The sequence below is a fragment of the Pelophylax lessonae genome (genome assembly GCF_965119305.1).
Source record: "Pelophylax lessonae genome assembly, chromosome: 1".
Taxonomy (NCBI): Eukaryota; Metazoa; Chordata; class Amphibia; order Anura; family Ranidae; genus Pelophylax; species Pelophylax lessonae.
In genome coordinates, this window is record NC_138768.1 from 721,351,301 (window position 1) to 721,376,134 (window position 24,834).

General features: G+C 45.7%; 1 protein-coding gene across 1 annotated transcript in view; it reads left to right on the forward strand.

Annotated features, from left to right (window-relative positions):
- Positions 1-24,834, forward strand: part of CYP4V2 (cytochrome P450 family 4 subfamily V member 2) — a gene marked incomplete at its 3' end in the record, with an annotated part of 234,682 nt that overhangs the window by 158,084 nt on the left and 51,764 nt on the right. The window contains exon 14 of the mRNA XM_082243745.1: positions 612-697. Within this exon, the coding sequence (XP_082099871.1) occupies positions 612-697 (86 nt within the window). The remainder of the gene's footprint in view (positions 1-611; positions 698-24,834) is intronic.

Here is a 24,834-nt window from a genome sequence, read left to right on the forward strand (position 1 = left end):
AAATTTAAGACTACGTGGATCACGGTTGTGGACTTTCCGGAAATGTCTTGACACACTGTGTGTTTTTAAACCCTTTTTGATATTACCCACGTGTTCTCGGAGCCTAACTTAGGTAATTTATTGCGGTACTGCACTATGTCCGGACCTTTGTTTTCCTATGGACCTGTGACCCGGTTTATGGACCTGTGATCTGTTACCTGTGAGCCTTATTTTCTGATGAAGAGGAATACTGATCTGATCTATATTGGTGATATCCTTGGAGAAAGTTTATGTCTTACTAGCCCGTCTGGTGACACAGGGGCTAAGTGTGAGGTGAGAGGCTAATGAGACTGGGTGGAGGATTACCAGCACATTGAAGAGCACTGAATGTTTATATCTTGTGCATGCTTCACCATAATTTGCACCTGTGGACTGCTCTCCTCGATATCATCTTCATAATCCATGTTTTATTTTATGTTTGTGATTATTAATGGGATCTTATTTTTGAAGTTTTGTTTATCAATTGATCTGGTATTTAACTTTGCGCTGCATTGTTTTATATAATAATTAGTATTAATTTAATATGTGTATGTGGTTTGTTGTTCATTAAGCTCTTTTTACATTTTTTTTAGGCAATTTTAGGTACTTCCAAACATATGGACAAGGCTTTCCCATACAAGTTCTTTTACCCTTGGCTCGGAACGGGTCTACTCACAAGGTACTGTGTAATTTCTTTAAATTTTAGTATTTTAATTCAACATTTTAGAATTCCTGAGTAATGAAACTACAAACATTTAGGAAATCAAATAATCTTATGTGCTATAGTTTCAGAATCATAAAATGTTGTACAATGCCCAAAATAAACGACTGCCAAGGGACCCTTGACACTTGGACTCCAGATCTGGTCTGATCCCACAGACTTTGCCACTTTGGCTCAGAGCATGTTAGTCGTTCAGCTGTTTTGTACGTCGACTTTGTTCTTACCTAACAGTAGGTATTTTATGTACAATAGAAAGCTTTTTCTATGATCCTTTTAATGAAAACACACATTTTTATGGTGCCACCATACATACAAGGCTTTGAATCTTTGTTTCTATGTCGGTGTTGCTTTGTTCTTGTGTGTGAGTGGTCACATGTCCTCATTAGTATCATCTCTTATCAGCAGGGCTGACCTATCCATAATGCTTTAGATTTAGAAGCACAATTTGTTCTTCTGTATTTAAGTGGTACTATGGGTCATCTTGATAGAGGAGGTGGTAGACACAGACACATCATTTTTTAGGGTATCAGGTGCTGTCCTGCATATTAGTTTCTATCTGCAGTGGCTATAGAAAAGAATCATCCACTTTAAAATAATCACATTTTGTTGCTTTGCAGCCTGACATGAAGACAGACACAGTTTTAGCTACACCTAACTGAGTTTACAAGTCATTTGTAGAAGAGGGGGTGATCCTTTTTCCAACTCAGTGATTCTGTTTTTTGATGGTGTTATAATAGCTGGATAAAACAAAAAATTGGTCCGTCTTCATTTCAGGATGCAAAGCTACAAAATGTGAATATTTTAAAGGAGGTGATTCTTTCCTATACCCACTTTATCTGGTATTGATATGAACATCTCGCCACAAAACACAATTTCACTTCTTTAGCTAGACCTGAGTTCTTTTAAAATATGTGCTATGTTTTCATTGTTTCATTGTTTTCATTGTTTCCATTTATGTTTTAGTAGTGTTAACACAGAATTTATCAAATGTCAACTTTTTTTTTTTAATGTAATGTAGTTTGACTTCAAAAGCCCACTAAAACAGAAGTGTAAAACCCGAAGACATAGTGACAAACTCTCAGACCAATTATTTTCACCTTCATCACATTCCCTCTGCGTGACCTCCGTCCAGCAGGTAGTGCTCAGACCCAAGTAGCCAATTGCCAGGCCTGAACCATGTCACCTGAAGGCAATGATAACATCATCAACTCTATGTAATTTCTGACAACATCTGACATGGAGCTTAAAGTGTTCACTATATCTGGTCTCCCACAGAACATGGAAATGCAATTAGGTTAGTAAATATAAACTGCTAAATACATTTTCCCATCAGCAGTATATAGCAGTCTTGTGACTTCAATCAATGTCTGGTTAAAGCTTGAGGCTGTAGGACCCCTGACCCTCTGTCTTGACAGTGCTGATCACATGCAACCTCCCAAGAAATCAAAAACTCTCTATCAATACACATCAAACTGAGCATGTGCATCTTGACCCCAAGGCTCTGTTCTATTAGGAGATGGATTGGGGACTGTGGAAGAAGGTGGGGATCAAAGAAGACAGGATCTTAGAGCCTTTTTGCACAATGCAGAGGTTTAACCCCCTAGGTTGCACAGTGAATATATCAAGCATGCCTTACTGCATATTCAGAATGATTTTACTGTTGTGGGTTTAGTTACACTTTAAGCTGGTCATAGACAGTTTGAATCTCAGCTGACTCAGCAGGGACGGCCCAAGATTCGAACAATGTATGGGCAGGCTGACTGTAACAACCAGCATGTCAGATTTTTCATACAATTATTGCCGTCGGATATAACCACTAGAAGTAATCACTGTGTCTTCTCCCAGCATGGACAGCCCCTTGAGCCCCCTGCTGGGAGAACACAATAGCTTTACGGGAGGGTTTACCCTCCACCCCCAGCACTGACTGCGTATAATGGGGGAATCAAGCAATTTTCTTTCCTGCAACCCATAGTTTCAGGAACGAAAATCGCACCATCTGTGGCTGGCTTTACACTAGGTTTGACTCCTGGAGGAACAGAGCAGAAGAGCATGCGAAAGTGGAGTATAAATGGATATCTAGGAAATGTGTACTTAAAGAAATACAAGAGCTGCCATTACTGATCCGCTTCTAAAATGCTAGTTGCCTGGCTATATCTGGCTTTACTACTTTCTGAGACACTTACCTGGAACAAGCATGCAGGTCAAGTAAGAGTGAAGTTAGTTTTCCTGATATGCATACATGTTAAGGGGCAGCAAACTAGGAACAATTGAAGCCTTTAGCTAAGCATTAACTATAGGGAACTAGAATTCTCATATGGAGATGTCAGCAATGGCCTCCTCTTTACTTTTCACAGCAGGTTTCTCCTAATGATGGAAAAGCAATCTCAATATATGATAAAAATATTGTCCTATTGGACTTGGGGAGTCTGTTGTGTGTGAACAGCGGTGATGTGTTTTATATGTCTGTGCTGCTTTTCATACTAGGACAAACATTGCTTAAACTTGAAGCATATTTCTACTACCTTGTAACCTCAGCATTTATTATTTCAATTACAATAGCACCCTGCAAGACATTCATATAAACTGCATTCACATAATAAATGACTCTACATGACTACTTATCTTTCATTGCACAAAGTGAATTATGAATAGCAGGTTTCTGCACTTTGCATCTATACGTATGCTTATTCAATTAGGTTACATTAGCTCAGCTGGATCCTCTTGGGTCTCATGCTTGGTGATAAGCCTTTAGCAAAAACATTAAAAGTATTTATGTACGTCATCCTCATACTGGTCTGCCTGGCTGAGTTGATTTATAAGAGGCTGCTCTGTGTGAAAATAAAATGATTTAAATGTTCATTGCTAGATTGCTACATAATTCATGATGCTTTTAAAGTCTCAAGACTAGCTTGCTGTAGCCACCTAGCATTGTTTAGCAGGATTGCCAGATCTTTCTGTACAGTCCATTTACAGTATATGGAGAGAACATTGCCAAATTCTGTTGCATGGACTCTGACTGCGCCACTATTAGGCCTGGTTCACATTAGTGCAATGCACTTTTGAGACCATTTGAGGTGCAATTATGTAGTGTGACTTGTGAGCGATTTTGACATGATTTTACTCCTGTGCGATTTTGATGCAATTTCATCCATAGTAGTCAAGCGCTGCTGATGCTTTGCCTGGAATGAGCGTTCAGGTTTACAAAACATAAAATACATTTACAAATCGCATCAGAATCGCATGTACATGAGGTTTCTGTGTAATTACATTGAGCTCTATGGGGCCAAACTTCGGCTGGAATCGCACTAAAGTAACACAGGAACCTTTACCAAAATCGGTCTGTTCTGAGTCGCATTGATGTGAACAGGAACAATGTGATTTCCATTGTCATGCAATTCCATGCACTGGTGTGTTACCAAATTGGTAGGATCAGCATATGCGACACTGCCCAAAACATACATAGTTTCATATTTGCGCTCCAGTATTTGAATGTAGATGATAACCTTGCTTATCACAGAATCTTGTATTAGGTTTCAGTATGTTGCATAGTTTTGCACAGCTTTTTATCTTTAGGGGATACTTGTTAAAATAAAAAATATTGGTGCTGCCATTTCACTTCAAAGGAAGTGATTGCCAGCACATGATTCTCTCTATCAGTAACAAGAGATAGACTCACGGTGTTGTTCATCTGTAAAGTGTATTTTACACCAAAGCCAAATGCAAATGTGAGAAACCAAGATGAACACTGCCACGGTATGAGATAGTAGCCACTTAAGCCCCGGAGGATTTGGCTGCTAAAAGAACAGGGGGTTTTTTGCGATTTTTTACTGCGTGACTTTAACGGACAATTGCGCGGTCGTGCAACGCTGTACCTAAACGAATTTGACGTCCTTTTTTTCCCACAAACAGAGCTTTATTTTGGTGGTAATTGATCACCTGTGCGATTTTTTGATCATGCGCTATAAACAAAAAAAGAGCGTCAATTTTGCAAAAATAACAATATTTTTCAAATTTTTTTATATGAAATTCCCCCCAAAAAAATGTAAAAATCTAAATTTTTTAACATTTTCAGGCCAATTTGTTTTATGCTACATATGTTTGGTAAAAAAAAATCACAAAAAGCGTATTTTGATTGGTTTGCGCAAAAGTTATCGCGTTTACTAACAAAGGGAAAGATTTTTGTCATTTTTGGTGTTTTTTTTTAAACGCGTAATGGCGGCGATCTGCGATTTTTTTTCGGTACTGCGCCATTGCGGCGGACAGATCGGACCCTTGACTGACATTTTTGACACTTTTGGGGTTACCAGTGACATTACTGCAGTAATCAGTGCTATACATATGCACTGTTACTGCAAAAATGACACTGGCAGGGAAGGGGTTAACTGTATTGGACAGGGAGGGGTTAAGTGTGTCCTAGGGGCGTGATTCTAACTGTATAGGGACATGGCTATTGGTGTAAAAACAGAGATCAACGGTCCTACATAGTAGAACCGTCTGATCTTCATTTTTACACCAGGGAGAATGACGGGCGGCTTGTTTACATAAGCCGCTCCGCCTTTCTCCCTTCACCGGAGCGATCGTAGTGTGACCGGCGGACATCGGGTCCGCCGGTCACACGCACTGACTTGTCAGTGAACGAGCCGCGGCGGGAGCGCGCCTCGGCGGGCGCTCGCCCGCCCGCAATTGGCTCTCAAGTCAGTGACAGGCCAGTGACGTACCCATACGGGGCTGACCGCCGCAGTATATTGCGGCGGTCGGCAACCGGGTAGTTAGACCCCTTTCGCACGGGCTGTCTAAGCAGGTCCGTTTTTCAGGCGGACCTGATCAGACCTTGCACTCTCCCCTATAGAGCGGCGGATGTCAACGGTGACATATCCGCTGACATCCACTGCTATCCGATCCAACCCGCAAAATCCAGATGGATGTTGGTCCTATTTTCCATCCATCTGGCAGATCGGATAGGATCAGAACCTAATCTCCCTATAAAGGAGAGCGTGACCTGTCAAGACCCCTACTGAGGAAGTTGATTGCCCTAGCGAATGACGCAACGCGTATAGGTGGCGGAGAATCCAGACAGACGTGGCCCGGCAGCAGACACAGGACGCGGTCCTGTGTATCTCTCCTATCGCACGAGTCCACTATACGAGAAGCCCGCACAGTTCGCACAGCTGATGTGCAGGATTACGTTAGTGTATTCATGCTATTAGTTTTAATAAACACAATTAATACAGAGAGCACTAGATCTCCTTCTCCTTTTTTATATATGGTGCTGTCCGAGTACATGGAATAGGAAGCCAGCGTTATGATTAACCCTTGCAGTGCCCTAAGAGTATCTCAAGAGTTGGTGGAATGACCCTGCCTTTCCCTTTATCAAGCGTGTGTGACCCAGTGGTGAAACACGGGTCAGATTATGAGGTGAGAGGACATCTACTTATGGTGGTGGGATCATGAGCACTGGATACTCCGTTTGATTGAGCACTTGAGCACTTTGTGGCTATTGAAGAAACTGCTATTCCATACGTTGGACTCTTATACTGAATGTTATTGCACTTTATTATCGATTGCCTATTCATGAGCACATTATAATCGATTTTGCACAGTTTATTTATTGCGTAGTTTGCACATGATTTTTTGATGTATTTATACCCACATGATATCATTGCAGTATTATTTTTATATTGGTACTTTATAACTTTATTTACTTTGTTTACGTATCCAAGACTTCAGCACTTTATTGATTAGCACTTTTGTAGTTTACTAAGCACCCCTTTTGATTATTCAGGCACTTTATTGCATGTTTACACATCATGATGTGCTAGTAACGCTGTATCGTATGATTTTGTTTTTTACTTTGGGACCTGTCATCTGCCTGCTCAGCAAGGATCAGCGGATCGATCAATCCCTGAGCAAGCAAAGGTGCTCGTGTGAAAGGGGCCTTTACAGTAAAAAAGAACACACACAATAAATTGATTAATGGCTTTAACCCCTTCACACATTTAAAAAAAATTTTAGGCCTGAAGTTCACATAAAACCCCTCAAAACATAATATATTTTCTGAAACCAGACATCTTAAAGAATAAAATGGTGGTAGTTCCAATTTTTTATGTCACACGATATTAGCGCAACAGTTTATGAAATGCAAAATTATAGGGCACACAAATGCAATAAATTACCCAATTCGTAGGTAAAATATATAAGATGAGGTTGCACCAAGTAAAAAGATATCCAACATGTCAAACCCTAAAATTGTGCGCGCATGTGAAATAGCGACTAAAGCCCCATACACACATACCGATTGTCGGCCGTAAATATTCGGCCGCCGAACGATCGGCCGATTGTCGGCTTGTTAGTATGATGCTTCCGACAACCGACAGCGACTTTTCGGCCCAACAGAATCGGGTGTGCAGGCTATAAAATTTTTGTTGGCCGTCACCAGAACGGCCGATTGTTCGCCAGTCAGTACAGAATTCGGCCGACAAACAGCAGATTAGCAAGACTGGGCATGCTCAGAAAAGAAAAAACACACGGAAAGTTAACCATCACATGACATCACTTCTGCAGTCGGCTGTTGTTGGCCGACAAAATTCGTGTGCAGTCTTTTGCACTTTTCAGCCGACAGGACAGCACCGGACAAAAGACGGCCGATCGTTCGGCCGACATTCGGTACGTGTGTACGGGGCTTAACTTTAGTCACTTATATAGGCAAAAGGTCCTACAGGGCATCAGATTAGAATTACTGACCTCATTCTGGTGTGTGCCTGTCTGTGTAGCGCAATCAACGTTTTTATGCGTAGACGCCCCGGAAGCATGCATTTACATTTGTTTGTGTATGTGTGGAGTGAGTGGGGGGCTCAAAAATGATTTTGGGATAATATTAAAGTGATTGTAAATGATCACCTTGTAAAACAACCCATTCAGTTTAAAATATAAATGGAAGGCATTATAAATACCTTTTTTCCCTTTTATTTTTATAAGGGATGATGCTTTGCTGGGGTTTATTTTCGCCTTCCTCTTGATCAACAGTGGGTATAGGATTGTGTATATGGGATTGTATGGTTGGGTTTTCAATACTGTTTTTTTTTTTATTTTGGTTGAACCAGATGGACTTGTGTCTTTTTTCAACCTTACTAACTATGTAACTATGTTATCACATTCCCTCTGTTTTCAGCTGCATAAGAGCTGGAGGGGGGGGGGGGGGAAGCAGCAGAACAATGAGCTTCCCAGTGAATGGTTGTGTAGCGGGGCAATGTTGTGTCAGGACAAGTAGGGTCATTGCAGAAGAGAAGCGTGAGTTCACAGCATAGCTAGAGGACTGACCGTGCTGTGTTCTCTTGCTTCGAGTGGTTGGTTTTTAATAGGGAAGCAAGGGGAACTAACAGGATCACCAGGGATTTCACATAAAGGAAGCAATACAAAGAGAACTGGATACTTTCTCATACAAGTACATGGTACAGCAGCCACATATCAGGAATATGAAGTGTTGGGGTAACAAACACTTTAAGTGCTTAGGTGTAACTTACATTTTTTTCACTTTACTAAATGTTTTTTATTAAACTTTTTTTCATCACATAGGGGACAAAATATGATGCATTTTATGGTGACAGGTTCTCTTTAATGAGACATAAGGGGCCTGAAAGACCACTGATGTCTCACCTGTCCTCCAATAGATCAGCGAACATACATTCACTGATCCCCCCCCGCCCCCCCCATACCTAGGGGCAACTGCCATGCTGGTGCACAAAGCACAGAAAATTGGGGTGGCGGGGCTTCAGAGCTCAGGGGACCAGCATTAATATGGGTGTGTGTAAGCAATCTGGCAGCTGCACAGCCGCTAGGTCACTTCCATCTGACAGCTGACCTTTCAGATTTAAACCCCCTCCCCCTGAAGCCACCACCATAGTATCTATAGCAATAGCAGTAAAAGCATTAGATGGCTGCTCTCAATATTATAAAGTAACCCAAAATATAAAAGAACACACCATCTTGCATCCTAAATCAAAAGACTAGCCATAAAACTCAGGCTAACCATTCCAATAATCTCTGGTTATCCGAGATGAACTTTGTCCCTCCAGCATTAGGCTGAATGAACAACCCCACTAACAAACACTGCGACAAAGATAATGGTGGGAGGGGGCTCCCTGCTGCTTCTGACAGGACGGCAACACAGGTGATTTAGCAGGGGCCTAAATAGCTAGCAGCTGTAAGGTTTTCCACAGCCTACCACTTTTCAATAATCAGCACTGGCTGAGCTACTTGAATCTTCTGTCTATAGGTGGTCTTGAAAAACTAACATACAGTTATTAGTAGCCAACAGCCCCTGTGCTCATCCCATGAAGGGCTTCCATACTACTACAGTCCTTTGCATTATTTGCCAGTGGCCGTGACATAATTTTTCAGTGTAACTGTATGTATTCAGCATCACTGCACCAGATCTAGTATGCGGCCTGAGGCCCCTTTTACACATGTGGACTGTTTTTTTTTTTTAAAGCCCTATTTTTGTTCTGTTAAAAAACGTGTAGCATAGAATTTTGTTGAATTATAAATTACATGGAAATTTTTTTCCATTTGGTTAATCGAAGAGAGTCTGGCCTTTAATTGGGCCTGGGGGAACGAAGAGGATTTCCAATTTACTGCAATCAGCCAATGTATGGCAACACATATAGTGTGAATAAAGCCCCGTACACACACACAGATCGTCGTCATACAAATGTTCGTCTTTTCTCCCCGGGATGTCGGTGTCTGTTGAAAAGTGCAAGGACAGCACAAGAATTTTGTCCGCAGACTTCAGCTGACTGCAGAAGTGATGTCATGTAATGGTTAACTTTCCCTATGTTTTTTATTTTCTGAGCATGCCCAGTCTTGCAAATCTGCGGTCTGTCGGCTGATTTCTGTACTGACAGGCGAACAATCGTCCGTTCTGGTGTCTGCAGACAAAAATTTTCATGTTTGCAAGAAAGACTCTTGTCCGCGGATTGTGTGCAGACAGCTGTCGGAGGCACCATACTAACACGCGTACAATCGGCAGATCTTTCGTCCGCCGACGTTTGTATGACGACGATCTGTGCGTGTGTACGGGGCTTAAGTCTCATCTGAGGAACAGACAAACCAGGTATCTGGGAACCTTGGTTTGATCACTCTAACATTCTATTCCCACCGATGGGTTCCTAATCACAAATATATCTTTACGACGTGATTGTGAAAGATGTAGTTGGTAATTTGTAGTCATTTTGTACTTAACGATATGTTCTCTATATACTCTTGTATTTTTACTGCTTTAGGCAGTATTATGGAAATTGTCATAGGTCCGCTACTCGGCACCACTCATACGAAGTCTTATTTTTTCTTGATCCTGTTGTTTAATTATATCTGACAAGAACTTATACATACTTTCTGTAACAATGACTATTGTTTATTGTTGTTTACCTCACTGTTAATATACGCTTTTGTACCACAATTTTTTCACCCTAATAAAAAAGTTTGTATACAAAAAAAAAACGTGTAGCAGGGTTTCCAGGCCTGTGGCCTTAGGTGGGTCTGTCATTGTTACCGGTTACCTCTCCAGCTAGAGTTGCCACCTCATCCCTTTAAAACAGAACACAAATTAATTACACAGGTTCTGAGGCTAATTTAATGCAGATAAGGCTCCAAGTGAGTTTAATTATCACTTTAATAAGCCACAGAACCTGTGTAATTAATATGTGTTCTGTTTTAAAGGGATGAGGTGGCAACCCTATCTCCAGCCCATGTGAGCTGCGGCCCTGGGTGTGAGAACTGAGACATTGACAACTCCGGCATCTTTGTTTTGTAGTTTTATTGTAGGAAAAGGGGATGGGAGAAGGGAATGAGTGGGAAACTCCTTTAGGCTTAACTAGATACAATTTGGGACTTTATCCAGAAAATGTCTGTTAACGCTGCCTTGATGCCAGCTGACCCTAGCCAGCGCTCACTGACGCTTAGAACACACTATTACTTGACAGAAGTGCTGAATCCTCGACTCTTGGTACAGAAGACTCAGGACTGTGGAGCATAGAACTACTGACACCACTGCAATGCAAAGTCTCTGACCACTCCCTCCAGTCTGGCACTGGCTGGAGGTAGCTTGCTGTGAATTACTGTGCAGCTGCAACTCTCAACTGGTACTCTGCACCATTCAGGGCCCAAACCGCAGGCGCCCCATTTACACTTTTAACTCTTCAGGGTCCACTGACTATGTACCCCCCTCTATTACTTCAGCGTCCTCAACCTAGGTACCCCTTTCAGCTAGCTGGCACTGGATCCCAGAACCTCCTCCGGAGTGGTCTCCCCTAACTCTTCAGGCAGACCCCCAGGGGCAATCCTCAGTAATCACAACCTGTGTAGGCTTTCCTGGGACTGGACCCCTCTCGCTCTCCGCTGGTTCTCGGCACACTGGATCCCCTCGGCTCAACTCAGCACTCTCTGGATTCTCAGACGACACCCCAAGACATCCACTTCCTCAGGCAGGAGGAGAGACAACCGTTCTCTCCCTCCTGGGACTCTGCTCCCGCCAAAGACACCACGTCACGCGCTTCCCCCAAACTTATACCCACTCCCAGAATCCCTTGCAGCATAATCTGCCTTCTGGGGTAGTTACAAGCTTGAATGTGCCCCCTGATTGGGTTTCCTCCACTGCCCTATCAGAAGCCTCTAATAGAGCCAGTGGGGATACTTCCCTCACAGGAGACACACTTTGAAACCATGACAACCCAACTAGCAAAAAGAAACACGGCCCTGCTGTTAGGCAGACAGGCCCATTATGCATTTACCTAGCACCTACCTGTAGGGTGCTACACACGGAACAGACGTAAAATGGGTCAGTCTTTTGCATTCTTTTTTGCTTTTGTAGAGGATTTAAAAAACCTGATGTAAACTGATGAAAAACTGATGTAAACTTAATACGGTTTTTCTTTGAAAAACAAAAAAAAAGCTGAACTGATGAAATGAAAGGTCTGCATGTGTAAAAGGGGCCTAAGGCTGGCTACACATTATACAATTTTTTTTGTTCAATTTCCTTTCGATTTACCTTCAACTATGTAGTACAAGGGCCTGCCTGATTGCATACTATTTGAAAGTGTTCAGGTTTGACCTCATATTATATGGTTTTGGTAAATCTACAGGAAAGTTGTACAAGAAAATTGTATAATGAGTAGCCAGCTTTACAGTAAAAGAATAAATATTTTTGGTTTGTGATAGAATCTAGGTTATGTTGTGCTTGTCACGTCTGCCGACTGGGGGTTGTGTACAAGGACATGGGTGTAGTTATGCAGACTATAGGCTATCTCGCACCATTATCTTTTTTACTGTCATTAAAATAAACAAGCGTGCAAAGAGTTCAACGTTCAAATGTCCAAGGTCAGTTAAACTAATAAACCGAATGTTTCTAGTGAAGGTATTTTCCCATTTAAATGCATGGACCAAGGCTTTTTTTTTTACAAATCTAATAGTATTACTTATAAATGATAAATAAATAAAGCAAAAATCAATGGTCATTGTGTGGTAACTTGGAGCAAATGATTTTTATTCATCTTCTAAAGCAGATATAAAAGATGATAGATTAAACGTGACTGGTTAACCATGGGTTAGGGTGCCAATGTACAGCCAACTCCTTTGACCATTGTCTGCGCACAGTGAAAATGTAAAAACATGTTGTTTCCTTGGGCAGGGTAAATAAGTGGTTGCTTTCAAACTTAAAGTGTAACTAAATGTAAACAATAGAAAAACTGCAAACAGGCATATTTTTATTGCAGAAAAGACATGCTATATCTCTTCTGAAATAACAAACCCCTGCCTGCTTGCAGTCTTCTATTGAATGCACACTGAGCTGCACATGTGCAGCTCGCTGTTCATTTCCCGCACACTCCAGCTGTGCTGAAATGACCGACTCCTGTGTGCATGCGTGGAATGATGTCAACCCTTGACCAGCCAATAAAGAGTTGGAAAACCTGGCAGTAGCCAGGGAGAAGGCGACAGTGGCTGACAAGGGATTTAACTTTGCTGAATCGAGGAGGTCCGTATTTTCACTAAAATTTTTATTTCATATGAGCGACTGGGAACTGCGTTGGCACAGAGGTCTATGAAAGCGCTAGTCCCTCTAGAGAAAGTAAAGTAACATGCAGCACAAAGTGTTGATGTACAGTGTCTTGAAAAAAATATTCAAACTCTTGAAAGTTTCTACATTTTGTCATGTTACAACTAAAAACATAAATGTATTTTATTTGGGATTTTATGTGATAGATCAACACAAAGTAGCACATAATTGTGAAGTAGAAAGCATATGATAAATGGTTTTCAATTTTTTTTTACAAATAAATATCTGAAAAATGTGGCGTGCATTTATATTCAGCCTCCTTTAGACCCCTTTCACACATACGGACCGTTTGTCCGTTTTTCATCCATCCGTTGACTGATGAAAAACGGACATCAATGCATTCCTATGGAAAAATTGATGATCATCTGTTTACATCCGCTTCCATCAACATCCGTTTTTTTGAACGAATGAAAGCCCTATTTTTCTTCCATTAAAGAAATGGATCGGACGTAAAACAGATGTAAACTGACAAACAGAATAACTGATGAATACTTTATCCATTTTGACATGACTGAACTGATAAAAGGAATGGTCCGTGTGAGTGAAAGGGGCCTAGCTCTGACACCCCTAACTAAAATCTAGTGGAACCAATTGCCTACAGAAGTCACCTAATTTGTAAATAAAGTCCACCTGTGTGTAATTTTATCTCAGTTTAAAGCCCAGGACCCTGCTCTGGTCATTGGCAATCATTTTCACAGACTCTTATATTGACTACCACCCCCACCCCCCTCATCTGAGTGGGATCTTCACGCCTTTGCCATCTTGTTTGTTATTTTGTTTCCTCACTCACTATCAGATACGCCTAGGCGACAGCCAACTTTATACGTTTATTCATTTTTTTTCTCTTACACATGTTCACTTTACAAAGGATGACTCTGACGGATTACTAGTGCCTTTCCCATGCTGCCTACTCTGCAGTGTATTTGTATACTGATTGTAATTGTCCCTGTCAGATGACTTCTGTATTGTTCTTTTGGCTTTACTCAAATAAATCTTTATGGAAGAAAAAAATGTGAAGCATGGTGGAGGTTTTTTGCAAGTTTGGGGATGCATTTCTGCAAATGGAATTGGAGATTTGGTCAGGATCAATGATGCCCTTAATGCCCAGAAATACAAGTAGATATTTTTCCTTCATGTCATACCATCAGGGAGGCATGTGATTGGACATTTAAATGTATTCTGCAGCAGGCCAATGACCACAAATATATAGCCAATGTCATTAAGATCTACAATATATTGCCAAAAGTATTGGGACACCTGCCTTTACATCCACATGAACTTTAATGGCATCTCAGTCTTAGTCTGTAGGGTTCAATATTGAGTTGACCCATCCTTTACAGCTGTAACAGCTTCAACTTTTCTGGGAAGGCTGTCCACAAGGTTTAGGAGTGTGTCTATGAAAATATTTAACCATTCTTCCAGAACCGCATTTGTGAGGTCAGGCACTGATGATTGAAAGAATGCCTGGCTCACAGTCTGCCCTCAAATTCATCCCAAAAATGTTATATCGGATTGAGATCAGAACTCTGTACAGGCCAGTCATGTTCCTCCACCCCAAACTCGCTCATCCATGTCTTTATGGACCTTGCTTTGTGCACTGATCCAAATCATTTGGTGGAGGGGGGACTATGGTGTGGGGTTGTTTTTCAGGGGTTGGGCTTGGTCCCTTAGTTCCAGTGAAGGGAACTCCTAAGGCATCAGCATACCAAGACATTTTAGATAATTTCATGCTCCCAACTTTGTGGGAAGAGTTTGGGGATTGCCCCATCCTGTTCCAACATGAATTCACACCAGTGCACAAAGCAAAGTCCATAAAGACATGGGTGAGCTAGTTTGGAGTGGAGGAACTTAACTGGCCTGCACAGAGTCCTGGCCTCAACCCGATAGAACACCTTTTAGGATGAAAACTCCTAAACCTTGTGGACAGCCTTCCCAGAAGAGTTGAAGCTGTTATAGCTGCAAAGGGTGGACCAGCTCAATATTGAACCCTACGGATTAAAACTGGGATGCCATTAAATTTCATGTGGTTGTGAAGGCAGGCTTCTTTAGTGTAAAGAAGAACAAGGAGTCCTGGAAGTGATGGTTTGACCCCCACAGAGCCCCGATCTCAGCACAGGGCCGTCTTTACCGCAGGGCAAACCGGGGCAACTACCCAGGGCCCATTCCATATTGAGGGGCCCAAAGCAGCTGCCGCTTGAACCCGCACATGGATGATGCAGAGCGCATGGATGCTGCATTCCCGAGCAAGCCAGCAGAGAGGGGGCGGGACTGGGAGCTCCACTGATGCTCTGATCCCCGCCCCATGCATCCTGTATGTTCGATCAGAGTGGCTGTAGAGAGAGCAGTTATCGGAGAGGGAGCCCCGCCCCCAGACCTATGTATTCCCCTGCCAGTTTAGAGGGGAGCGGGGGTCAGAGCATCAGTGGAGCTCCCAGTCCCGCACCCTTGCTGTATCCTGTGACTGTCTGGTAGGATTAGAAGCGGCCAGTGGCGGAACTACCAGGATCGCAGCAGTCGCACTTGCGACTGGGCCCTGGTGTTCCGCCAATGTGGGGGGGCCCTAAGACCCGGCATCTCCCCTGTAGATTCGGCCGTTAGCTCACTATGCAGTAGGGGCGGAAGGGGGCAATCGGCAGCTCTGCGGTGCCCGTGAGCCGTGGGATCTCCCTCCGGCTAGCAGTTAACTTTCCTTTGTATGTACAGTGGAGAGGGGAGGGGCCTCTGTGGTTGCCAGCTGTCTCGATCTGCGGAGCAGAAGATCAGAACACTTGCTCCTACTTCTGCAGAACATCCCCGATGCGGAGCCTGCTGAGGCATGCATTTTGATTGGGTTGGACTCTGGGAGGGGGTGTGGCCAGCCTCGAAGTTGATGGTGCCCAGTCCATGTTCTGGTGCAGGCTCAAGCTGCATGGAGAGAGAGAGACCCTGTGAGAGACTGCAGCGCACGGTGGAGGATTCCAGGTTGAAAATGTGCAGTATGGAGTCTCCATATGGAGACCCTGAGATTCCCTGGATTTCAGTTAAGGGTGGAGGTGTGCACACCTCCCCCCTTAACCAAAATCCAGGGAACCTCAGTGTCTCCACCACCAGCCAATGTAAGGTTTTGTAGTCAGTAATCAACATTACAGATTTCCTTGATTATTATTGTGACTAGGACTACAAATGGAGATGTTCCTAATATGTATGAAGATGTAAACAATTGCTAAAGTCACCATATATTGGACTGCTTTTTTTATGTATTGTTAATGTGAACGTGGATATTTATTTGGGTTTATTATTATAGTTTATAATAAGCTACAATAATAAATCCAAATAAATATCTGTATGTTCACATTACCATGAAAGTAATATAAAAGTACAGTCACAGTATATATGTTCACTTTAGCAATTTTTCACATCTTCATGCATGTTATGATAATATCTCTAATAGCATCCTCCTAATGTCCTAGTGACAATAATAATACATGCAGTATAATCGCTAGCCCTGGGCATTCAGAAAATGTGCTCCAAATCTCTCATGGGGTGTCCTGGGACCCAAGTGATGTACATGTCACAAAATTTAAACAGTTAACTTTAGATACAAGGAAAGCTTCCCCCAACAAATAAATATGTTAATGGGACGCTTCTTGTAGAACCACACCGAAAATAAATGAATTCATCGTCACTAATTAAAGTATATGCCCCGCCTACAATGGCTTTCTGGACATGCAGGAAACCAGGATGTCCCTAAAAAATATTTTTTAAGTGTTGGCAACTATAGGGGCCTCTGACCATGGCAGGTATTGGCTTCAGAATACAAGTCGCTCTCCTTGTACACTGAAGCCAATACCTGCCCAGGTAAGAGGCCCCTACCCCTCTCCACTGTATAGACTCGGGAAGTGAACTGCTAGACAAAGAGAGATCCTGCAGCTTTTGGGCACCACAGAGCTGCTGATCACCCCCCTCCACTGCATAGTGAACTGCAGCTGAAGTGAACTGAGATGCAGGGGGAGATGTTCAGGTGAGTGGCCATGGGATGAAAGTTGGGGGTGGGATACAGAGATGCACTGGGGGTTGGAGGTCCACGTCAAGTGGGTACAGAGCAGAGATGTGGTAGGCCCCTTTCACATTGACGGACTGATTATGTCTGCCTGTTTGTTTTCCAGATGGACCCGATCCGTCTATCTGTTGCTCTCTGTGGAGCAGCGGATCTTAGCAGACATGTGTCTGCTGACAGATATTTCTATCTGACAGCTCCATAGAGAGCAGCTGGCTGTCCGTGTCCGCTCTGCATTAGCAGAGCAGACATGGACCTGTCATCCGTTTGCTCAGCGGAGAGATCCCCGCTGAGCAAGCAGATCCCACTGACAGGTGGGTGTGTGTGTTTGTGTGCTGGGGGTTACAAAGGCTTGCTGGGCATGTGGAGGCATACTGGGGGATAAAGAGGATTCTAGGAGGTGTGTGGGGGTACGGAGGATGCTGGGAGGTGCAGAGGTGTGTGGTAGGTGCAGCAGGTGTCCGCAGCCTCTGACATCTCCTGTACCATGTCTGCAGCCTCTTACCCCTCTCCTGTACCATGTCCGCAGTCTCTGACCCTCTCCTGTACCATGTCCGCAGCCTCTGACCCCCCTCCTGTACCATGTCCACAGCCTCTGACCGTCGCTTGTACCATATCTGCAGTCCCTGACTGTCTCTTGTAGTATGTCTGCAGTCTCTGACCATCTTCTGTAGTATGTCTGCAGTCTCTGACCATCTTCTGTAGTATGTCTGCAGTCTCTGAGGCTCTCCTGTAGTACGTTTGCAATCTCTGACCCTCTCCTGTAGTATGTGTATTAATGTGCTGCTTTACTTGTGCAATTATTTGGGATTGCTCCACTGCTCAGTCAGTGGTAATATTGTGCAATTAGCTGTAGCAATCAATAATCAGTTGACAGTAGTGATCCGCTGTAATCTCTAGCAACCAATCAGTGAGCAGCAATAATGTGCAGTAACCTTTAGCAACCAATTGGCAAGCAGAAATAATGTATTGTAACCTCTAGCAACCAGTCAGAAAATTTTTGCCCAGGGTCCAATCAATATTAAAGACGGCCCTGTCTCAGCATCATGGATTCTGTCTGGGATTACATGAAGAGACTGAAGGATTTGAGGCAGCCTACATCCACGGAAGATCTGAGATGTTTGGACTAACCTACCTGCCAAGTTCCTTAAAAACTGTGTGCAAGTGTACCTGGCAGAAATTATTCTGTTTTGAAGTCAAGGGGTAGCCATACCCAATATTAATTTGATTTAGATTTTTCTTCTGTTCGCGCACTTTTCATTTTGCAAATTGATATAACTAGACAATTAAAATATATTTCTCTTACGTCCTCCGACAGTCGCCGCCCCTTCCCAATTCGTCACCAATGGGTATTGACCTTTGCTCCGTAGGAGTAGCTAGGCAACAAGAATTGTTAATACAAAGCTTTTAACATAGACACACCCCTAGGGGCTGTCCCCTCAGTCAATACCTCCCTGCACCAGCATTCCCAACTCAGTTTGTCTTTGCCTAGCTTAGGAGTAGCTGGCTATCCTGTGCTGGGGCTCAGTCTCAGCCTTCTACCCTTTCTTTGATTTTATTTCGAGTATTTTTCTCTTTTCCTTGCTAGCTGTTATTTTGTCAGCCTTAGTTTAGGGATCTTCTGATGAAGAATCATCATGCGGAGCTGGGTCTCGGACTGGCCGCCCTGCATCCCAGGGCTGATAGCCAGATGGATCCCCAGCCTGCCATCGAGCGTTCAGCTTAGGTTTTACCCTGGCACATTGAACGACCCATCCCTGTTCGCTGCAGGGATGCTGCCTGTGAGGTGGCTACCTCACTGGACGCCATGACTGCAGTCCACATGCGTCCTGGCTGCGGCACTCCCTGTCTGTCCTGATAGCGGTTTGTCGCTGGAGACGGCTCCCCACGCCATCTGGTACGGTAAGCACCTTCTGTGTGGGGACCTTCTGTATGGGTGTCAGTCTGTGGCTGTGTATACCCTCCATGTCTGTGTAACTGCGGGCTCCCTGTCAGATCCCTGTGTGGCTGCATGCCTGTGGGCTGCGAGGGGGGGCCATCCTGCTCTGCTGTTTTATTATGCTCTGGGTGCAGTTTGAGTGCAGACATGTGTGTGTGCGGTGATCGCTGCGGCGATCCGCCATTTTATTTGACTGTATACTGTGACCGGCCCTGTCTCTATGCAGCACCGTGTTTTGGCGCCATTCGCCGCCATTTTGGCGGGCGATACTGTCCATGCACATGGCGGCGCCATTTTATTGTAGCCTTTTTCCCTCTGCCGAGCGGCCATTTTGCTGGAGCCTTCCATAGGCTATATCTATCAGTCAGCATTGCATCACTTCCTCTTTCCCCGGGAACAGCGATCTGTGGCAGCAGTCTGGTGTGCTCTCTCCAGGTTTTTGCCTGTCTGTCCTGTCATTCCTTGCTCAGTGTTTGTCTATCCCTGCGGGGTCAGTGCATACAGCAGTGTGCGGTGGGCTGCGCTCGCCGTGGTTTTAAAGGGCCAGTACCTTTATTGCTTTTCTGTACTGGGGCATGGATTCTCAGGATAGCAAGTTTGCCCCTGCCCTGGTGGGGGACCAGGGGGCTGCTGCACCCTCCGAGGGGGCCGATCTGGCCACTGTAATGGCTTCCTTGGTGTTTCAGGTGCAGATGCTGCTGGCTGAACGATCCGCAAAAAGGGCCAGGTTGTCCATTTCCTCTGATTCAGAGGGCGATATGGCTGCTGGGGCTGACGTGCCCTTCTCAGGGTCCCGCTCATCTTTGGACCTTGCGGGGTCTGAGGGAGAGCCTGAGGTGCAGGGGGTTGATGTTTCTCCCCCTGGCTCGCCTGAAGAGCTTGCACTCATGAATGAGCTGATTGCCTCCATAAAGGACACCTTGCACTTGGAGGATGAGCCTACTCCTCCTGCTAGGATGTCTGCTTTCGGAACACAGAGGGCTCGCAAATCAGCGCAGGTTTTTCCCTGCCCTGCTGAATTTCACCATACGGTTAATGAACAGTGGCGCAATTTAAAGAAGCCTTTTACTGTGCCAAATAAGTTTAAATTACTTTATCCGTTTGCGCCTGCCACCGACAAGCGTTGGTGTGTGGCGCCTCCGGTGGATCACGCGGTAGCCGTTTTGAACAAAGCTACTGCGGTGCCCTCCGAGGATACCCCGGTTTTCCGGGACCCTACGGACAGGAGAATAGAGTCTCTTGCCCGTCATGCCTATATGGTGGCTGGTTCTATGCTGAAGCCTATTTTTGCTTCCATTATGGCGGCGCAGGCTGTTGCTGATTGGACCAAGATGCTCAGGCGCACCTTGGCGGCTGATTCCGCTCCGCCTACCACGTTGGCTATGGTGGACCAGATCCCTCAGGGTGTCATGTACTTGTGTGATGCGGACTTGAATTTAGCTCCCTTGGCTGCACGCCTGTCCAGCGTGGCGGTACTGAACCGTCGTCCGATTTGGCTGAAGAATTGGTCGGTCGACCAATCATCTCGCAAGACGCTGGCGGATTTTCCCTACGCGGGGTCTCGCCTTTTTGGCGAGGCTTTGGATACCCTGATAAAAGGGGTTACGGGGGGCAAGAGTACTCTCCTGCCCCAGTCTTTCAAGCATAAGTCTTTCCGTGGAAAGCGGAATTCCTCGTCTAGGCCCTCTCAGGGGTCCTTTCGTGCCTTTAGGTCGCAGTCCAAGGGCAAGCCCTTCAAAGGCCAAGGCTCCCAGAAGAAGCCGTGGGCAGGGAAGCAGAAGTCCGGCCAGTCCGGTTCGACTTCCCATACCACTTCCGCATGAAGGGGCGCCCTCACCCGTTTCTGGGGTGGGGGGACGTCTGCGCGGTTTCCTACAACCTTGGCTGGCCCGCGTTCGGGACAGGTGGGTTCAGGAAATCGTTCGATCTGGTTACAAGATCGAATTTCTCTCTCGGCCGGGGGGCAAATTTTTTCCCTCAAATCTTCAGCTGTCTCCGGAGCGTTTGCAGGATTTGCACCTGGCGGTGTGGGACCTGCGGGCCCAGGGGGGCCCGCAATCTCTGGATCTACGGATCTCGTTGAGCCAAGACACCAGAAGGGGTCTTCTGTGGTGGCTCCAGTCCCCGGCGGTGTCGGGGGGCAAGTCTTTTCGTCCATTGTCATGGACGGTGCTCACCACGGATGCCAGCCTGTCGGGCTGGGGTGGTGTTCTGGGCGTTCTGTCCGCCCAGGGAACTTGGTCGGAGGAGGAGTCCTCCCTCCCGATCAACATTCTGGAATTTGGGGGAATAAAGCTTTGCCTTCTGCGATGGGCGGACCGGCTTCGGGGCCGTCCGGTTCAGGTTCAGACGGACAATGCCACCGCGGTGGCTTACATCAACCACCAAGGGGGCACCAGGAGTGCCCGAGCGGCTCGGGAAGTAGCCGACATTCTGTCTTGGGCTGAGACGCACGTCCCGGCGATAACGGCAGTTCACATACCGGGAGTGGAGAACTGGCAGGCGGATTATCTGAGTCGCCAGACCCTGGACCAGGGAGAATGGTCTCTCCACCCGGATGTCTTCCAGATGTTGTGCGCGAAGTGGGGTTTCCTAGATGTGGACCTGTTCGCGTCTCGTCTGAACAACAAGGTGGAAAGGTTCGTGGCAAGGACGCGCGATCCTCGGGCAGACGCCTCGGACGCGTTAGTGGCGCCCTGGCATCAGTATCGTCTGATGTATGCCTTTCCGCCGATTCAGCTGCTGTCCAGGCTTCTTCGCAGGTTAGCCTCGGAACCGCACACGGTGATTCTGGTAGCGCCGGACTGGCCTCGCCGGTCCTGGTACGCAGATCTCATAAATCTGGCAGTCGACGCTCCGTGGCGTCTGCCGCTTCGGGAAGCTCTCCTGTCTCAAGGGCCGATATTCCATCCTGCTTTACAGTCGCTGGCTTTAACGGCCTGGCTGTTGAAAGCCAGGTCCTGAAGGATAGGGGTCTCTCCCCTGAGGTCATTCCCACTTTGATCAAGGCCAGGAAAGCCTCTTCGGGTAAAATTTACTACCGTACTTGGAAAGCATACTTTGCCTGGTGTGAGTCCAGGGGGTATTCCCCTCGCTCATACTCGGTGTCGAGAGTGTTGGCTTTCCTCCAAACTGGAGTGGACCAGCGTTTGGCGCTGGCCACAATTAAGGGTCAGATTTCTGCGCTGGCCGTTCTCTTTCAACGCCCTGTGGCGTCTAATTCGTTGGTTAGCACCTTTGTTCAGGGGGTGCGACACTTGGCCCCTCCTAGGAGGGACCCTATACCTCCGTGGGACTTGAACTTGGTTCTGTCCGTGTTGCAACAGGCTCCCTTTGAAAAGATCAGGGAGATCTCGTTGTCTCTGTTTTCCAAGAAGGTTGCCTTTTTGGTGGCGATCACTTCGGCTCGCAGGGTGTCGGAGCTGGCAGCTTTGTCCTGCAATTCTCCCTACCTGGTGGTCCACAAGGATAAGGTGGTCCTGCGGCCTAACCCATCTTTCCTTCCGAAAAGGATATCGGAATTTCACCTGAATGAGGACATTGTCTTGCCTTCGCTCTGCGCGAAGCCTAAGCATCCGAAGGAGGTTGCCTTACATTCCTTGGATGTTGTACGGGCGATCAGAGTTTACCTGTCGTCCACTAAATCTTTTCGCAAGTCGGATTCTCTCTTTGTCCTTTCTGAGGGACCTCGGAAGGGCATGGTGGCGTCGGCTGCGACTATCGCCAAATGGATCAGACAGATCATTGAACAAGCCTATGCCTTGAAGGGAAAGGTTCCTCCCTTCCCTGTGAAGGCGCACTCTACCAGGTCTTTGAGTACGTCTTGGGCTTTCCGGCATCAAGCTTCTGTGGCCCAGGTGTGTAAGGCGGCGACTTGGTCGTCCGTTCACACCTTCTCAAAATTCTATAAGGTGAATGTTCAGGCATCGGCTGATGCCTCCTTTGGCCGTAAAGTTCTCAGTGCGGCAGTCTCCTAGGGACCCTTGTTTTCATGGGCCCTTGGTTGTTGGGGTGTTTTACCCCTGGGTTACTTGTTTTTTCCTGGGTTGTTGCTCCTGTTGAGCACGTTTTCCTGTTGCCCAGTTGGTTCTCTTACAATGGTAAGGTTCCTTTCTCTGATGTGGGTACTGTGTTGCCTTTTCTGCGGTTGCGTCTCCCACCCCTCATGTCTACACTGCTTTGGGACGTCCCATTGGTGACGAATTGGGAAGGGGCGGCGACTGTCGGAGGACATAAGAGAAAACTGAATTTTTGTAAAATCTTACCGTAAAATTCCTTTCTCTGAGTCCTCCGACAGTCACCGCCCCCCGCCCCTCTTTTGGGGTTTTTGTGTACTCTTACTGCTATGCTACCAAACTGAGTTGGGAATGCTGGTGCAGGGAGGTATTGACTGAGGGGACAGCCCCTAGGGGTGTGTCTATGTTAAAAGCTTTGTATTAACAATTCTTGTTGCCTAGCTACTCCTACGGAGCAAAGGTCAATACCCATTGGTGACGAATTGGGAAGGGGCGGCGACTGTCAGAGGACTCAGAGAAAGGAATTTTACGGTAAGATTTTACAAAAATTCCGTTATTTCTGAAAGCATTCTTACTTTACAGCATTTTGTCACACCTGCCTAAAACTTCTGCACAGTACTGTATATGTAAAAACATACAGCTAAAGATACCATATTTATCGGCGTATAACACACACTATTTCCTCCTAAAAATGGAGGAAAAAGTAGCTGTGCGTGTTATACGCCGATATAATAAAAAAAATGTTCAGAAAGCAGCGCAGAGAGGTAGAAGGGGGCGGGCGGCGCCGAGGAGAAGGAAGGACGCGCTGTCATCGGAAGTCCCGCCTCCTATGCCGACGTCAATCATAGGTGCCGGGACTTCCGATGAAAGTGCGTCCTTCCTTCTCCTCGGCGCCGCCCATCCCCTTCCACCTCTCTGCGCTGCTTTCTGGACATTTTTAAAAGTCATGTGTATAGTGGCGATGGCGAGGCTGCAATTATGGGCGCTGGCGAGGCTGCAATTATGGCCGCTGGCGAGGCTGCATGTATGGGCACTGGGGCTGGGGAGGCTGCAATTATGGGCACTGGCGCTGGCGAGGCTGCAATTATGGGGACTGGCGAGGCTGCAATTATGGGTGCTGGCGAGGAAGCAATCATGGGCACTGGTGAGGCTGCATGTATGGGCATTGGCACTGGGGAGGCTGCAATTATAGGGACTGGTGCTGGCGAGGCTGCAATTATGGGGACTGGCGCTGGCGAGGCTGCATGTATGGGCACTGCGCTGGCGAGGCTGCATGTATTGGCACTGCGCTGGCGAGGCTGCAATTATGGGCACTGGTGCTGGCGAGGCTGCAATTATGGGCACTGGCGAGGCTGCATGTATGGGCACTGGCGAGGCTGCATGTATGGGCACTGGCAAGGCTGCAGGTATGGGTACTGCACTGGCAAAGCTGCATGTATGGGTACTGCACTGACGAGGCTGCATGTATGGGCACTGCACTGGCGAGGCTGCATTTAAGGACACTGCGCTGATGAGTCTGCATTCGTGGGCACTGGTAAGACTACATTTAATTAAAAAAAAAAATTCTGAGTTCAAAGCTCTTTCTTTTAAATTTCAGCTTTTTTCCTGAAATTTCTGCCCTAAAATTTAGGTGCGTGTTATACGCCAGCGCGTGTTATACGCCGATTAATACGGTATCTACAGCTAACCAGACCTGATTCTGTAGCTCTTCACCAGCTGTGCTAGATAAATCAGCATCGGAATTATTTCCCCCTTTAAGTATGTTTTATATATATAAATACTTGGCTTCTGTTGGTAGAGTTGAAACGAGACAGAAGGGGGTCATGTTGGTGCAGTTGGTCAGTTTGAACTTTCTAATTGCAACATATGCGAATCAAGAATCATCATTTTTTTTTTTAGCTAGAAATGAATAGGAGTATATTGCAGGGTGTAAAGGTTCCACTGAGAATTATAATTTAGGTGGTAGCCAGTATTTGTAATGGCATATTAATTAATTAA